Consider the following 18,993-nt stretch of genomic DNA (forward strand, 5'->3'; position numbering starts at 1 on the left):
CAAAGAACATGAATATTTTATGTCTTCTGTACTCTACTATAATGATAATAGTTCTACTGTATATTTAAGGCTACCTTAGCCCACACCATAATTTGTGTGAAATTAAGGCAATATTATGAAATGAAAAATATACTTCATTCTCCTTGGGAATACACATGGAAGCAGATATCTGCAATTAATGCCCAAGTTTTCCCCCCTTCTAGAACTCCTATCTTCCCTTTGATAGAATAATTGGACTCGGAATCACCAGAAGGCATCTCTGAAGTTCTCCTGGTCCCCAAACATTATGTTACACCTCACTTTTCAATGCCCTCAAACGTAAATGAACACAGAGTGCTGAAACACCATTCAGTTTTGCTTCCTCAAGTCCTCCAGGGGTCTTGTCCTGTCCTACTCACCTCGGTCAGATGGGACTCAAGTCCAGGCAGCAAAGGATCTGAGCCCACATAAACTATGTACGTAGACTCCCTGCAGAATGAATGAGGCTAGAGGAAAGCATTTACTTGCCCTTTTTGATAGGAAAAAGGCTAAGTTTTATATATTACCTACAAAGTGATTCAATTCAAGTGGAAAGGCTAGGATTTGGTTCTAACAAGGCACTGCGGTGAATGGCCTTTTACAAGGTCCTGCACTCTCTGGCCCCTGCCTCCTGCTCTGCCTTATTTCGTGTCACCCTCTCCTCATTCACCTGATCTGGTCACACTGGCCATCTTTTACCAAGTTCATTATCTCTGCACAAGCTGTGCCTCTCTGCCCTGCGTGGTCAGGCTGAAATCGAAGACTTCACTCACAAGGTTCCTCTTCAGAGGGGCTTACTCTGCTCTTGAATCTAAATGAGGACCCCTGTTTATTACTTTCTTTATAGCACAAAAGAGCACTTTTTTCTTCTCACGGTTTGTAATTTTACTCAGACCTGTGTCTGTCTTCCTCTCCTATTAGACTAGGGGCTTTCTGGAGATAAGAACTCTGTTTTGCTCACCTGGTATACCTGGCACAGAGTAGATCAGACGCCCTACTTATTGAACAAATGGAGTAGGGCAGCTTCTGGACCTGGATGACAAAGTGGGATAGAAGGCTCCTGTCCCCACTTTTGCATGGAAGCAGGTACCACTCTGGCCCAGTAATAGGAAGCATCCCAGGACCTTCAGAAAGCAGCACCCTGTTACGGGCACCAGGTCCCTCATGCTGGCTGGTGATACCAGTGAGGACGCTTCAGTCTCTTGGGCAGGGGAGGGGAAGAGAGTGAGCCCACTACATGGTAACCAGCACTGACACGGTGACTTATGGGCCCCTGGGCCACAGCCCTTTGGGGACTCTCAGTATTAGCCCAGGGGAGTATCTGTTCTTATTGGCTAACAACTATTTAGTCTGAAGACATTTGATGTTCGTGGATATTTCAGATTATGCCAAGCCACCTGAACTGTTGTATTTAATTATTGGTAATGAACTATAAAAAGTATTGCTCATTTTGTATAAAGTTTTGTGTTTTTGACATTACAAAAAAAAATCTATCCTAAAAATATATCAAGATTATCTCATATTCATTCCTTACCTGATAACAATTTTCATGAGCACTAAGTAAAAAAGCCAATTAAAAAAAAAAAAAAAAAAAGAAAGAAAGAAATCCTGAGAGCTCCAGCAAGCCTACCATGTCAGGGGCTGAGAAGCCCATTTGTCAGAACAATCTATAACATTTTTATGTTTCCCAAGTATAGTGTTGTCTAAATCACATCCCCTAATCTGTGTTCCGTTTTTCTACTAGATGTTAAGTTTTCAGTGCATACCATTCTCAACTTCCCACTCAGTTCCACTGACAACTACAAGCAGCAAAACATTAAGAAAAATGTGAGGAACTGAGAGCTCATAGGGAAGGAAACCAAGGTTAGAGCCTAGGCAATTTGGAAGCCCTTTCCTGTCCTTCTGACCTTGCATATCACAGGCAGATGAGAAAAGTGAAGAGAGCTGGCAGCGTGATGACCCCAGATCCATTCATCCAGTGAAGAGAGTCATGAACATATTGAGTTTCTAAGGATCTAGCTAACAATCACAAATGGATAAGAAGTCTCAAGATTTGTTATAAATTGGTCCTCCTGGGGGTCTATTACTGAAAAGATACTCTGAATGGGATGTTCTCATTTCCAGTAATAAACCTTTTAAGGCTGACCAGGCTCCCTAAGGGTAAAGATGAAGGCATTTTGCTATTAAAAAGTTAGGCCAAAAAAAAAAAAAAAAAAATCTTCCTCCCCAGTCTAATGGGCAGCTCCTTTTTATGGTGTGCCACAGGGTATTTGAGTGGAAGGACTGTAGAGCCAGGCCCGTGAGCATGCACCCGTGGTTATTCAAATGCTTCCCTAACTACAAATTCCTACTGGGTGGTTCTATGTCTCCCCAGACATGAAATCCTCCAGGAAGACCTGAATTTATGGAATGCTTGCCATGGCTTACCCAGGACAGTGGTTACTTTCAATGAACATTAGCTCAGGAACATGACTGGACACGAATGTCAATGGGGAAAGTGTCAATGTGGTGGGTCAAGGTCTCTCCTGATCTTAAAATGAATCTGGGGTGAAAACATTCTTATGTGCCTTTTGGATACTCAAGGAGTGCAAGAAGAAAAATTTTCTCAGATTTGGCAAGCTGGTCTTCTTTGTTTTTAAAAAATGGTAAGCAAATGCAAGCTACAGGATCAAATTTAAGATTATAATTAGACATGAAGCTGAAAATAGTGATGACAAATCCATATTGCGTCTAAAATGTTGACCTAATTTTCTTTCTTGGTTTAAAATTGTTTTGATTGGGTAAACAAGGAGTTCTATTTTCTGTTATATAAGAAATTAGGAGCCAGTATCTTCTCTTTCATCTCTATTAGTAGACTGAAAAAAAAATAGCAAGATTTGGTTTGGGATTAGGAGATTTGCCTGTCAGTCTATTAACAAGCACAACTGGGCATGTACATGTATATACAATACTATACTATTGATGGAATAGTTAAAATTCATGTGGGCTCAGAGATTTCTGAAGTGGGTAAATACACACACACACACACACACACACACACACACACACACACTCACTCATTCACTCTAGCCAAAGACAAATCAATTTACTAACAGGGCAGACTGTTAGGAAAAAAGCCATCTAATTTAAATCCTACGTACCTGGTAGTGTTAAAAAACACACAAAAAAGGCATATTAGAAAGACTACGTTTCTTGCACCAGGATAAACCTACTAAAGATATTCTCACTACAAGTAGGAACTGGTTATTTGGGGGAGTTTATTGTAATTCTACAGTCAGAAAGTTTGGCTAGACTGAATGTAATCCTCAGGCATATCTGATTCTAGAGTTAAAATCTAGATTAACATAAAGTAAGACAATTTAAAGTGATTGAAAAGAGCAAGACTGCTAACTTAGTGAATATCTAAGACTAATCCACTTGCAGGCTCTTGTTTCATTTAAGTGAAATTAAGTGCAGATCTTAACTGGAATCTATATCGGTGGTTTTAAAAAGGATCCACAACTCCTAACCAAATAAAGAGTGACAAAGTTAATTAGAAAATTAGGGCTTACAGTGTGGTTTACTGCTGCGCCAATTCATAATCCTGTAATACAGAAACTGAGAACACCTTTGAGGAAACTACAAGTGCTATTTTATGCTTTTCTAAAAATTCCTGGAAATAACGTTTGCCTATTATTTTGAAAGGTAATTTTAAATTGCCCCCTCCCTCCTAAATCAGGATGTCTTTAAAACAAGAAGTCTTCCAACCTTTCTCTCTGATAGTCAATCACTTCCCATTAGAATTTGCAGATAAGCAAGCAGAGGGGGTGGATGGGGCTGACAGTGAATTTCACCACAGGTGTAGGCAGCTTATTTTTAGTTTCTGACTTGGTTTCCTAAGAAAATGTTTCTTCTGTTTAATTCCTCTGAATTTCTGGGGCCAGGAGGAGGATGGTCACCAGACTATAAAAATTATAGTCTGTTAAAATAAGAATTACATTTTACTTCAGTCTGTCTTTCTGCTGCAATCAAATAAACTTACAAATACATTAACTTAGGTCTGTGACTAAATTAATGTTCAAAGTGTGTATGTATGCACTCTACACATTTATACAGACCTATCTCCAGCGCTGCACAGAGCAAACAGCCCTTTCCAAATAGCTCAATTGCTGAGTATTTTAATTCAGCTAAAAATGATAGTCCTTCATCTGAAAGCACAGTAGTTTTATATTAGATAGTCCAGTTTAACACTTCTAAGTATTTTAAAATAATTTTTGTATACTAATTTTTCATGTTAAAATAACTTTTCCTCTATTGTATTCCTCAATACAGATTTTTTAAAAAGAAAAAAAAAGATACTTGGGAAGCCAGGAGCAATGAGCTACAATCAAATTTGTAGTGTGGTGCATTTCTGAAAATGATAACCCTGTTCCATATTAAACTGGTCAACATTTATTTCTGGTTAAGTATATATAAGGAAAGCAATCAGTATAGTTCTCCCAAGCCACTCACAATCCTTAATTCCCTAGACTATTAAACTTAACATACAGACAACTTTTAATCAGGAATCACTCAGCTGTATTTATTGACATCATTCAACTAACCCCAAGCCTGTCTGAAACCCAGAAAGGGCTTAAGGAGTTTTCTTCCTTTTTTATTATCTGTCACCACTTTGAAATCATGGTCCAGTTGTATAATAGAGACAATATTTTTTAATGGAAGTTTTCCTTTACTGAATTTCAACATCAGTAAACATCACAGCATAATCACCGAAGCAAATATAAGAGATACGTTCACAGCTTTCCCAAGACTTTCATTGAAAAAGCATACTGCTGCCCAAGAAATTCCAGATAACTTGTAGCAGATTGTACTATCCCTGGCTAGAGCCAGGGAAACAAAGCACTTTACACACCCAACTATATGCTTCTGAATGAGCAAAGGTTTGTTTGCTTGCACACTTTGAAGCTTGCCATTAAATAGATGTAGAAAAGCTGAAGGCCACCAGGAGGCTGCATTGCATCCTGAGCAGCAAGGGTTTTAAGAAAAACCCCACTGTTGGTTTAAGATACCAACAAGGTATCTCCACACATCTATACCATTTATACACACTCAATTTAAAAAAGTTAACTGGCACGGTTTTAACATAGACTTTTAGAAGAGAGGACAGAATAAAATGAGACGGAAGAGCAACAGAGATCAGTGAGACTGGAAAAGATACAGATGATGCAAGTAAGCTTAAAAACAGTCTCCAAAGGCTCCTGCAAGCGGAAAGTAAAGAAGTGGCAATGACCTGGGATGCTTCTTAGAAATACACATTTCTACACTCCTAAGCCCAAGACTCTAGATTCTGTGGCTCTAGACTGGAGCCCAGAAATGTGCATTCTTAATAAGCATCTAAGATAAGAGTGACACACACAGCTCAGGGTGCGTGCTTTGAGACAGACGCTGGCCTCAACAGGTCCAAGAGGAAAAAAAGGCCTTCTAGACCAAACGTGTTTCTTTTCCAAGACTCAAAAGTCACAGGAGAAGTCAATTCTTTTTTTTATTAAGATTTTATTTATTTATTCATGAGAAATACACAGAGAGGCAGAAACATAGGCAGAGGGAGAAGCAGGCTTCCTGCAGGGAGCCCAATGAGGGGATTCAATCCTAGGACCCCGGGATCATGCCCTGAGCCGAAGGCAGACACTCAACCACTGAACCACCCACGCGTCCCAAGAAGTCAATTCTTAGGAGAGAGAAAAAGGTGACAGGGACAGAGCGATAGGAAAACATCAATTATGGTGAATTACTCTTCATTCTTGAGGAGGTACAATAATATCTGTATTGTTGCAATGATCAATCAATTCCAACATTAAGTTTGCCAAATGGAATTGAATGAATTAAATGGATATTTATCCATAGGCATATTTACCAAGTGTGGCAAGAATGGCAGAGATTCAATAAAATAGAAGACAGGTCTTGCCCTAAGGGCACTCTCAAACTCCAGACAGAGAAGGCAGGCACCAGGAAGGACAGCAGGATGAAAGCCACATGTCCCTAAATGTGGTAAAATACAGTTCCTCTGGCATTCACGAAAAGGGAAAGCTGTCCTCCTGAATCTGCTATGGAGGTGGCAAGCATCAGAGAAGCCTTCACGGAGACGGCATTTATGACGTATCTCGAAGGGCAGACAGGTTGTAAGCAGGATTCTCATGTGCAGGAAAAGAGCATTCCAGGGCAATGAAGAGTATGTCCAGAAGTCCACCGAGACAGCTTTGAGAATATATATAGCTAATATTTGCTTCCAGGACAGTAAAAACTACTCAGCTAGGTTCAAATGCTACCAAAGAAAATTGTGTAAATGAATGCAAAAGCACAGCTCCCTTTCTCAGGAAACAGAAATTCCAACATCTGGTTCTAAACTCCACTTAAAGGAAAAAGATACACACATAGGTTGTTAAAAGCCAGGAAGTGGTGGTATAAAAACCCAGCAAAGAACAGGCAGCAGGCACTGTTTCAGAAGGCAGCTGCCAAGCAGCTACCTCTCCCAGTGATCACTCACCGTGGAATCTGGGCCCCTGGACTGGATCTCTGCAGGAGCTGCTGAGTAGGATGGACAACTGGCTAGCTTCAGATGCCCAGCAGTGTTCCTCCTCCTAATACTCATTCAAAAGAGTATCCAAGATCAATAAGAACTTATCATACCCAACACCCAAGAAACAACCAACCTGGTCATGAAATGGGAAGAAGACATGACCAGACATTTCTCCAAAGATGATGTACACATGGCCAACAGGCACATGACAAAACGCTCCACGTCACTGGGCATCAGGGAAATACAAATCAAAACCACAATGAGATACTACTTTACACTGGTGAGAATGGCAAAAATTAATAAGACGGGAAACAACAAATGTTGGCAAGGATGTGGAGAAAGGGGAACCCTCCTGCACTGTTGGTGGGAATGCAAGCTGGTGCAGGCATTCTGAAAAATAGTATGGAGGCTATCCTATGACTCACAATTGCACTATTGGGTATTTACCCCAAAGATACAGATGTACTGAAACAATGGGACACCTACATCCCAATGTTCATAGCAGCAATGTCCACCATAGCCAAACTGTGGAAGGAGCCACGATGTCCTTCAACAGATGAATGGATAAAGAAGATGTGGTCTATATACATAGTGGAATATTACTCAACCATCAGAAAGGATGAATACACCATTTACATTGATATGGATGGAACTGGAGGGTATGATGCTGAGTGAAATAAATCAATTGGAGAAAGACAATTATCCTATAGTTTCACTCATATGGGGAATATAAGAAATGGTGAAAGGGACTATAAGGAAAAAGAGGGAAACTGAGTAGGAAAAATTAGAAAGACAAACCACGAGAGACTCCTCACTCTGGCAAACAACAAAGGGTTACAGAAGGGGAGGTGGGTGAGGGGATGGGGTGACTGGGTGATGGGCACTGAGGAGGGCACTTGATGGGATGAGCACTGGGTATTATACTCTATGTTGGCAAATTGAATTTAAACGTTAAAAAATAAATAAGAAAATGATAATATACTCAGTAAAAAATACAGGCTATACAACTACATAAAATGTTTATTCTCCTTTGAGAAATAAATATCTTCTTGAAAAGCCAAAAAAAAAAAAAAAGTGAGACAGATGCAAAAGTACCACGTCTCACAAGGTCTGACAAAATTCAGAACTTCTGATGTCTTTCATACATGAGTCGGGGTTTTGTTTGGTTTATCCCTGTGCTACTACTGCAGAGAAAACTTCTGATTGGCTGTTTTTCAACTAGAAGGCAAAGGAAACAAGTTTTTTTTTCTGCTGCCTTACAACATCCGTGATCCTTGGGATCCCTCTCTGAAACAACTGAAATAAGGACTCAGATCTGGTGGGTCTGTTAGGATTTAGCAGTCCTCCCGGCCAGGTGAGACACGAAAATTTATACATGCATGACACCAACTGTGGCCTCTTACGAAATTATCTTTTTAGACCAACACTCGTCCAGGAGGCCTTGACACTCCTAGCAGTTTCTACTTCCACGGGGGCCTAAAATGTCTCCTGTTTCTTGCCTCATGGTAGTGCTGCATTTGAGCACAACTCAAGTAGGTTTATGATTTCAATAGACAAACAGTGCATTTAATCTCCGCACGGCTGTGCTTTTGCACAAAAGCCATCACTCCATGTCACTGTACCATTCCTTCTTCAATCCAAAGTGTGGTTTGTAAAGGTTCCCCCACTGAAGGCAGATTGCCCTGAAGCTAGGTGCTGTTCTAACACGTTTGTTACATTATAGTAAAAGTCATAACATTCACTGCTCCATAACATATACTATTGCTTCTTTTGGGTTTTTGTTTTTTTTTTATGTTGCCCTCAGCATTTACTCAAATTCAAGAGAATATTCTGATGGGGGTGGGGGGAGATTTTTTTTAACCTCTTTAAATGTTAGCTGCTAGTTTCTATTATGCAAGATGGAAAAATACACACTAAGAAATCATTCAAACCTCTAGATGCCAAAGCTCTAAGCTGAACTGGACTATGTTTTTTTTTTTTTTGTACAGTTGTCAAGTTGAACATATTTCATATTTATACAATGGTACTTGAATTCTGCAGTCTAAAAAAAGATTCCGGGCAGCCCAGGTGGCTCAGCGGTTTAGCGCAGCCTTCAGCCCAGGGTGTGGTCCTGGAGTCCCAGGATTGAGTCCCACGTCAGGCTCCCTGCATGGAGCCTGCTTCTCCCTCTGCCTGTGTCTCTGCGTCTCTCTTTGCATCTCTCTGTGTCTCTCACAAATAAATAAATAAAATCTTTAAGAAAAAAATAAAAAAATAAAAAGATTCCTAAAAACAAAAAAGATTCTTAAAATACGAGGATCCTATACTCAAAATATCCTTTTTTTCCTAAAATAAATGTTTATGAGATACCTGTATATTTAAAAATAGTGTTTGTTGGGCAGCCCGGATGGCTCAGCGGTTTAGCGCTGCCTTTGGCCCAGGGCGCGATCCTGGAGTCCTGGGATCGAGTCCCACATTGGGCTCCCTGCATGGAACCTGCTTTTCCCTCTGCCTGTGTCTCTGCCTCTCTCTCTCTGTGTCTCTCATGAATGAATGAATGAATGAATGAATGAATAAATAAATAATTAAAAAATATAGTGTTTGTTTTTCCCTGACAAGTGTTTACAGAGTGCCAACCATGTGAGGTACGAAGTCAGGGACAGTGGGAGCATAGCAGTTAACAAAACAGATAAAAATCTTGGCCTTTAGGAAACTTACACTCTAGGGAAAATCTTGTGTAGTTAACTAAATAAATGAAACAGACAGCCTATTACACAGGGAGAGACTTGGTAAAATGATTAAATGAGGAAGGAGTTGGAGGGCAGTGGATGGGTTGCAATTTTAAGTAGGGTGGTCAAAGAAGGCCCCTCTGAGGGGCAGCAGCTTAAATGCTCTAGGAGCCAGACAGGTGTACTTAGGGAAGGAGCATTCCTCCTAGTACAAAACCCAGTATGGCTGGGCTGAAATGGGCAACGGGGAGAACAGAAATGAGGCATGAAGTCTGAGAAGTGAGGGGACAGATCAGGCTGGGGACTGTAAGCCACTGAGATGTGGGATGGAAAGCCATGAGAGAGTTTTTATTTAAAGTATTAATGTGATCTGGCTTACTTTTTTTTATTGAGATATAAGTCACACATATCATAAAAATCACCCTTTTAAAGTACACAACTGAGCTGTTTTTAGTATAGTACTAGGTTGTGCAATCATTACTATTTCTAACTCCAGAACAACTGCACCACCCGAAAAAGTAACCCCATACCCATTAGCAGTCATTCCTCTTCTTCACCACCCCCCCCAGTAGGCCCTGGTAACCTACTTTCTGACTCTATGGATTTGCATATTCTGGTCATTTCATATCAAAAGAATTATCCTACATGGGGCCTTTTGTATCTGGCTTACTATTTCCACGGATGTCTCTGGCTACTGTGATGGGTACAGGCTGGAAGGAGGTAAAGACAGAAGCAGGGAGACCAGCGGAGAGATGAATGCAGTAATTCAAGTGAGAGATGAAAGAAGTCTGAAACAGGATGGAAGCAAGATGGGAATTATGGCCAGATTTTGGGTATGTTTGGGTAGACTGGAGGTCAGGTATGAGACGGAAAAAAAAAAAAAAAAGACAAGGATAAGGCACATCTTTGGCTGGAGCACCTGAATGGAGCTGACATCAACCCAGGGATTAGGGCCAGGGGAGAGTTTGGGGGGCGGGGAACTGCCTGGGAGGAAACAGCAGGTGCTGGATTGTGATGCTAAATAAATCCCGGGTGCTACCAGCTTTCCATGGGAAGATGGCACAGAGGGAGCTCGACTGCAGTCTGGAATTCTTCACTGGGCTGGAGAATGAAGCCCATTTGGGAATAGGAGAATGAAGACGTTAATACTATGAAAGTGATCACCAAGGGAGTGAGTGATTATTATAGAAAAGACAAAACACCCAATGAAAAAGTCCTTCAGCATATTAATATTTACAGCTGAGAGGGATGAGGAGCAACCAGTGAAAAAGACTGAGAAAGAAACATCAATAAGGTAAGAGAACAAAGACTGGAATCTTGGAACCCAAAGGAAAAAAGTTATCATGGGCAAAGGCACTGTCAACTGCCCAGTGGGGCTGATGTACCACTTAGAGCGAGGACGGAGAACAGACCACTGGGTTGAGGAACCAGGAACGTGGCAAGCATCATTCATAGACCACGAATCCTCCCTCCACTCCTCTGGCTCAATCTGCTCCAGCCACAGCCACCTCTGCTTTGACACATCTTGTGCCAGGAGATAGAGAGAGGAAAGGGATTACAGTCGGGGGGGGGGGGGGGGGGGGGGGGGGAGTTCTTCTGAGGAGTTTAGCTGTAAAGCCATGGAGAGGAATAGCAGGAGCACAGGGGGTGGAAGGTGAGGGGGCTTTTTGTGAGATTCAAGAAATAAAAATGTAAAGAGGGAAGCAGATGATAATGGAGAAGACAGAGAACTGCTGGGACAGGTTCAAGGGAGACAGAATTAAGAACACTATCGAGGCACCTGGGTGGCTCAGTGGTTGAGCGTCTGCCTCTGGCTCAGGTCCTGATCCTGGGGTCCTGGGATCAAGTCCTGCATCAGGCTCCCCGGAGGGAGCCTGCTTCTTCTGCCTGTGGCTCTGGGTCTCTCATGAATCAACCAGTAAATAAAATCTTTAGTTTAAAAAATAAACACACTTTATCATTTGTCAAACAGTCTGCAATTAAAATATAAATCATCCACTGATGTATGAAAAACAAGTAAGGATATGCTATTTTTTCCCTGCTAGGAGACACAAAAAATGTCATTTAAAAGGATCTGGATCTACTTTTCAAGGCTGAAGATACTGAACTGACTGTACACAGAGTGTCAGGGTCAGTCAGGGTTAGGCTCTGGGCTTGGAGTCATAAGAGCCAAGTTCAAAGACCATGACAAGATACAACATCCCAGAAACTTCTTTTGACCTCCCCATTTACATCCATTAAGATGGATTAAAAACAACCTGTCCTTTCTACCTCATGAAATTGATGAGATAATCAAATGAAATACACAAACACGGTAACTCTTAGTAGTGTTATATCCCCATAAGGCATTTTTAGCGCTATCAGAGAAGGAGGAATTGTATGTGCTTGGTCTAATTCCAACACCTTCCATTTTAGCTCCAAGGAGGGGAGCAAAGGCAAAATGAAAAATCTGGGGCATTAAAGTATGAAAAAAATGGAAGCTTTCTTATTGTATTTAAGATACACTCAATAAGTTGTATAGGAAGCATGCCTTAATTTCCACTTTTACAAAGCTTAACAGTCAAAAATCCTTTAGATAGATTCAGCTGAGCCTGGGGCCAAAAAAAAAAAAAAAAAAAAAAAAAAAACCCAAACCCAAAACAAAACAAAAACCAGTGCATTACAGTTGACTGAAGTCAGCCCATGCTCGCAAAAAGATGTCATCTAGTGTCTTTCCAAGAATCTCTTCTAGCCTCCACATTCCCAATCACCTGCCAGGATCAACTCAACTCAAAAGACTGGTTCATCCTTAACTGCTCACCCAGTAACAGACATTAGTTGATGTTTAAAAGAAGTTTTTTTTTTAATTATTACTTTATTAATTTTTAATTCAGGCTGCTTCGTGTATGGACCATAGTTCTTATCAAGGAAAACATATCTTACAAGGCATCTTGATCAAGCCATTAAGTTTTCTCCTCATTTTGTCAGGTCATCTACCACACAAGCATGTGTGCTCATTTTTTCTAATGAGAAAAAGTTTATCAAGTCTATCAAAGAACCATTAACGTAAAGAACTCTGAGAGGGAACTTAGACACCAAAGCTGAGCTGACCTCGTTGCTCAAGCTCCCCCTTGCATTTGAGCAGAACATTTTGGTAAGAATTTAGCTGGCCATGAGATCTTAGTAGATTTTACAGCAAAGTGTGAGAGGTAGAATGGACAAGGAAATACACACACACCTGTCTATATCTGTATATGCCACTTTTCTTTAAACTATGTCTATCTCATTATATATGTATCACTTGGCAGAGGAATCAGAGCTTCCTAGGAAATCAGTATGTACACCATATATAATAGGAAAAAGAGCTCAGTTATTTCTAATTATAAAGGTATTTCCACATTTAATGACATATTGTTTGTAACAAATTAAGATACTGATGCTTTACTTAGAATCCTAATCTCCCACTAAAACCTCAGATACTCACTAAAAAATTTCACTTTATAATGACCTATATTATCGAATTGATAACAACAGATTACTCTGATGGGTAAGCATATCCACCCCAAGTTCCCGCAGTCACAAACTTCAGCATTATTGGGGAAGGGATTTATTTTGAGCACATGAATTTTTTAAAGTTAAAACACATCATTTAAGGGGCCCAAGTCACGTTAAGCATCAATTTTCATTTGATTATTGCTAAAGAAAGTTTTATCATAATGCATATTACCCTAATACCATGTTATGGTAATTATTAACAATATAATTAATTAATGCCATAGTTAACATTAAAAGTTAATAACTAATCTTAATTACTTAGGGTCATCAACATGAATACCCAGCAATGGACTGACTAAATAAAATTTTCACAAACTTAGGATTATCTAAGGAGTGTGGAGCTTCTCACCCTCCCCCTGGGTAGAACCAGGCTACACTTTTTCTTAGATGACAGCTTTGGCCTCTTAGAGCGTCTCTGCCTCCCATACACTCTGCAGAGGCCGCCAGTCACATCCTGCTCCTGACAGCAAATCTGTGTCTAGCTGGCTCTTCTATCTCCATGCAGTTATCTGTTCATGCTCAAAGCAGTAAAAAGAGCCCCATGTTCAAAGGGAAGCGCCTCTGCCCCAACCCAGCTGCATGGCCCCAGACAACACACATGGAAGGAACCCTTTTAGGAATTCGTGTCCCTGTGCACACAATTAAAGAACAGGCCTGAATGATCCCTAAGTCCCATCCAACCTTCAGACTTTGTGATGAATCCTGTTAATGGCTAGGAAAATTAATATCTAAGTTCATTAGAACTGTGCCCAAAGAAAGAACAGAGAAACTCTGACAAAGGACCTCAGAGGTTCCCGTACTTCTGATGCATGGAATTTATAGTATCATATTTTTGTTATGTTGTGGACTTTTGGGTCTTCTCGGGTCTTTGTTATATTTCCAATAAGTGAGGTTCTTATTAAATGGAGCAGAATTATGAGTTTTTAAAAATAGAAAATTAAATATGACTCATATATACTTCTTCCACATAAAATAATTCAAGAAATTTTCAAAAATCCAGAGTAAATTATTCCTTTATGAAAACTTGTTTCCAAATGCATTTCTATTTGATAGATCAACAAAATGACACCGTATACTAAAAAGTGATTTACCTATAACTACATCATGACCATCAACCAAGCCAGCAGAGAAGAGCTCCTGAGATACACCATCTGCCGTATCTGTCCAAATGTGAAATGAATATGTATTAGTAACCATAAAATAAAAATCAACAACCCAGTACAATGTAAAAGATATTTTTCATTTACGAAAATCACCCACATGTGTTTTAATTCAACAATTCAGATTCTATCAGAAGGAAAAATCAGAAGCAATGTGAAATATATTTTGCCATATAGAACTTGCATCTTGATATTTATTCAACGGAAGTCCTGCAAAATTATTATTTCATTTTTGGTGAACCAAAAAACATTCGCCCTTTTGGCTACCACCTGAATTAATCCTCAAATGTACCTCTATAAATTAGCTTCTAACAGGTCCCAATGACACTGTTTTTCGTTCCTGCCAAGGTTAATTCCAGCCATCATCAATCCTTTTCTATCATTAGTAGCTACTGAGTCAGAATTTATGGCAAAGGTTGAACAGGTAGCACTTGACACAGCCTTATATTTGGTACAAACAGCCTTTGAGCCTGTTGGACTATTAAGATGAGCTATTTAAATTTATGCTATTAAGAAACTCCTTTAGCATGACATTGATCATTTGATAGCAACAGATTCATCCTCTGAAAATGTGGCTGAATAAAAGAATGTGGTTTCTCGATGATAACTGACAGGAGTTAGAAATCTCATAAAGATGGGACTGAACAGGCTGTAGCAAGTGAATATAACCAAAATTACTTAATTGAAAGGTTATGAATGAACATGGTAATAAGTGAGAAGTCTGTCTGAAGACTCTGTGAAGAGAAACTGATAAATGGCAATGTGCTCAAAAGAACCATTATGAACTCTTGTGTTTTTACAAGGGAGATGACACGGTCCCCACGGCCTTCTGACATTATCGCAAATGTCCAGAACCACAACTGGGTGAGAAGAAAACTGGCTCAGCAGCTGGCAACAACCTAAAAGAAGGTTTGACTTGAGTGATTGAGTGTCCCAAAGTCAGGGAGCACCTCAAAGTATTGCTGCTGAACCAAACAAGCATCTAAATTGCACTGCAGTTTGCATGCCTAAGGCTGCCCCCATGGTCTGTGTGCATGCACACCTGTGAGCACCCACTTGAGTGTGTTGCTGAAGGTAAAATTGTCTTTCACATTGTGGGCTTTAATGTGCTTTGCCCAGTGTCTGACACATAGTAATTACTCAATCAGTGGTAGCTGTGATAAGGATGATCGGCCAAGGATCATCTAAAATGTACCTCATTCTCTAGTGCACTCTTTCTTCCTTTCATACACAGCGAAATTTCCAGGATCTCCAATAAAAAAAAAATCTGAGACATTCGTCTCATAAAAAAAAAATCTCTACATTCGTTGTATGTAGAGAAGTTGTGGCATTCCATCATTTTACTCATTCCACATTATAATGAATAACAGACAGATATGGAAATAACATGAAAGAAATGGAAAAGAAAAATAAAGGAATCTTTCTCAACCATGAGATACCATATAAGGCAGGCTTATCTTGGGTCTTGTTCTTACTAGAAGTACAAAAAAAAAAAAAAAAAAAAAAAACACCTTATAAAATTCTCTGAGGGATAAAATGATCCCATAGCATGGAATCTAGGGTGAGAGGCTCCCTCTACTCTGCATTTGATTTAGCTTTATGAAGTGGATTAGAAAACTCAGCCTCATAATCTCATCCTCCTGGATGCCACTAGAAACTTCTCTACAAAAAGTGTACTGAATTCCTGTGCCTACCTAGTAGGCACAGTGCACACAGTAGGCAGTGATTACATTTCTATGGACTGATCATCTATTAAAGTATCTGGATGTGTTACTACCACCTCGAAAGTATCAGTAAGATCTTACACCTGAGTAAGGAGCTATGCTCACAGAATGTAGTTGAAAATGGAATAATCAAGCAAATCCTCATTGAGGGCTAGCACTAAAACAGTACCAAAGCAAAGGACTTTCCCAAATGATTAAAGTTTATAGCACTGCCTATGATTTTCAGGACTCCTAAACACCAGATCAGTCACGTTAAAATAGCACAAGGGTCATGCTGGCCATTTTTGGCCCAAAAGAGAAATATCCCATGTTTGTATACCATTAACTAGTTATTTGTATGCATGTGAGTAAGAGATCAGCAATGGTTTAGAACAGAAACTGGAAGGTAATTGGTAACATTTTTTTAAGCTGCTTAACATGCCTAATAGTAAACAGGTTAAAATCATCATAAATAATCATATTTGCTCTGGTTTCCAGAATATATGGCAACACAATAAATGCAAAGGGCTTGCTCTCATGTGAAGGCAGAGAATATTCAGTATGTTTATGTTATTCACTCTATGCCATATTACACATTTATGTGTGCATACAGCACAGACACAGTACAATGCATGCCCAGTGCAGACACCACCTGAATGCAGACAGCTTCAGTAGTCACAGAAGTACGGTGACACATCCATGGTGTTCCCCTTACTAGCTGGCCAGGGAAGGCCAGCTATCATCAGGAAGCCAACATTACAATTTCTATCCGGGAAACAAAAGCAGATTCAGCCTACAATGTCAAACAAGGCTGCTAAAGCCAGCAAAGAGGTCCAGTAATGTTGAGAGGGCCATCTTCTCTAAAATCCTCAACTTAGAAATTCATTTCTTTGTCATCTCTCGAAATTCAAGTTAACTTTTATTTTGCTGCTGCCAATTTTAAATAATTAAATTAAAAAAAAAAAACCTTGAAAGAAGAATCTATTCTTTTATTTACTGTACTTGAAAGCATTTAGCATATAGTTACCGACTTTATCATACTACTGACTGGTCAATATTCTTATGTTATGACAAAACAAAATGCTTCTGGGTAATAGAAATTAGTGCTGTACAATTTCACAGACTGACTCTAAACTCCCAAGATGGGGATGTTCCCAGAAAGAAAGATCAATTCGCAAATTTACTGGGGCCCTATCTGCATATATTTTGTAACAAATACTTCCTATGTTACTTTAATTTAAACGTACTAGGAATCATTAAATCTTGATGTTGACAGGGGAGTAGACATGAGGGTCAGCGAGTCTATGCCCACATTTGGCCCAGGAACATATTCTGCTTGGCCAATAGTGTTTTTTTTTTTTTTTTAAAACCGAACATGAATAGACATGGTTTCCTGAAATCCCCACAGTTTGCTCTGGCTCCTGTCCATGTCTGAGTTGGTGCCTTCTTACAGGTTCTAACAGCAGGGAGGTCAAAGCAGTTAACTCATTGACCAGATATCACACTAGGAAGGTTCAGATTTTCAAAATTTTAGCTAATATGATGTATTTAATCAAATCAAAATTCACATAGAGCTCTACTACATAAAATAATTACAGAGTATTATTAGCTTAATGTATATTAATATATTCAAATGTATGAGCCTAATGTATTTTATTTTAATAATAGAAGGTATTTTAGAAGATTTTCAATAAACACATTGAAGCTGCTTTCACATACTTAAAAATCGGAAACCAGGTCAGGGAGAACAGGAAGTCTCAGCATTAGCATCTGATTTTCACCTTTTTGGATTCTTCTGGTTATGAACTAAAGAGTGGAAATAGCAATTTTTGCTTAACATGCTTATTAACAACTAATCCTGTGGTCTCCAAAGCCTGTTTATATGTGTTATTTATCCACTGATTAACCAAAACAAGTGCCTCCTGAATAGCAGGCACTTAGTCAAGTGCTAAAGATACAAGAAATGAGACATGGTTCTGTGAACTCTAGGCATCCAGGAGCTGAGAGAGCAACCAGTTTAGCCTTGAAGCTGCAAGAATGGCAGGGTTCCGACCAAGCAGTAGGTTTGAGAGCAGAGGGCCAAAGTATAGCACTTCTTTGTGTGATGTCTTGTTTGTTGCTCACCTCTCACTAGGACTGCTCTATGTTACTCACTACACTCATCACAATATCCTCTAGGCCCTGTGTCACCACGCCAGAGTTTATTTTCATGGCTGAGCTAATGTATTTCATTTGTATGTGTATATAAACCATACAGCATGTCACAGGAATTCTTGTAGTCAGTACAGGTTCGGTTTGGATTACCCCCAATTACTGCAAATCCTTCCTCTCTCCCTACCTTCCTTCCATCCTCCTTTCTTCATTTTCAGAGAAAGCATTTTTGAATAGCAAATTATAACCACATGCTTGTAATCAATTTCTTCAATGCTCTTTGGAGCAATAAAATAATAATTTCAATTAAAGCTTACCTCTTCCTGGAGTAAACTCAAACCGTATGTCATTAAGTTCCTTTCTGGAGTTTCTGAAATACATAACATATAGCACATTAAAATCCAATGAACTACAGCTTAATCAAACTAAATGTATTCCAATTTTTACAAGATGTTACTAACATGTAGACAGCATTTACAGCTTTGGGTCACCTCTGAGTAATTCCTCAAACAGAAGAGAGAGTTATGACAATAACAAAGGGAGAACTGATTGAATTTACATTATATAAACGTGTATTTCATAAAAATTCAAAAATAAAGTGTTCTTTTCTAAAATCTACACTAAACCAATAACCTTACATATAATTCTATAGTTAATCATTTCAGAAGATTTTAGTCTAAAATAAATGACTTGACACATTTTTCATATTTTTCCTAAAAATAGTATTTTATCAATTATTTTTAAAAGTGAAACAAATAGGAAAGATGGTCTCAGTGGTAAAGTTTATGACAACACTACACATTGAATCATGCAACAAAATGCTCAAAAAAGGATATATATTTTGTTATTAAAAATTTTATCTACACAGGACCCCTGAATGTTGTGAAGTTATCCATTGAATATATAAACTTTTTTAAAATAAATATAAAATGCTTACATGAAACAGTAATATATACATTTGTATGTATATCTGATCCAAAAACTGATACTAGGGAAATATAAAACAAGTAAATACTTAAGATATGTATGAGTTTTCCATTAATATTAATTTCAAGAAATGATATGGGGCAGTGAGCTATAATTAGAATGGTTTTAAATTCTCACAAGAATACTAAAATATGAGAAACTCTCAACAGATGCTACCATTAAAGTTAATAAAAATA

General features: G+C 39.0%; 1 protein-coding gene across 8 annotated transcripts in view; it reads right to left on the minus strand.

Moving 5' to 3' along the window:
* The window catches only part of STK39 (serine/threonine kinase 39), a 291,605-nt gene that overhangs the window by 43,220 nt on the left and 229,392 nt on the right, over positions 1-18,993 (minus strand). For all 8 annotated transcript variants that reach the window (XM_038584733.1, XM_038584728.1, XM_038584731.1 and 5 more), the window contains 2 exons: positions 18,148-18,200; positions 13,908-13,976 (listed from right to left, as the gene is read on the minus strand). In XM_038584733.1, coding sequence (XP_038440661.1) covers positions 13,908-13,976; positions 18,148-18,200 — 122 coding nt within the window. The remainder of the gene's footprint in view (positions 1-13,907; positions 13,977-18,147; positions 18,201-18,993) is intronic.

The sequence above is a fragment of the Canis lupus genome, chromosome 36, assembly GCF_011100685.1.
Source record: "Canis lupus familiaris isolate Mischka breed German Shepherd chromosome 36, alternate assembly UU_Cfam_GSD_1.0, whole genome shotgun sequence".
NCBI lineage: Eukaryota > Metazoa > Chordata > Mammalia > Carnivora > Canidae > Canis > Canis lupus.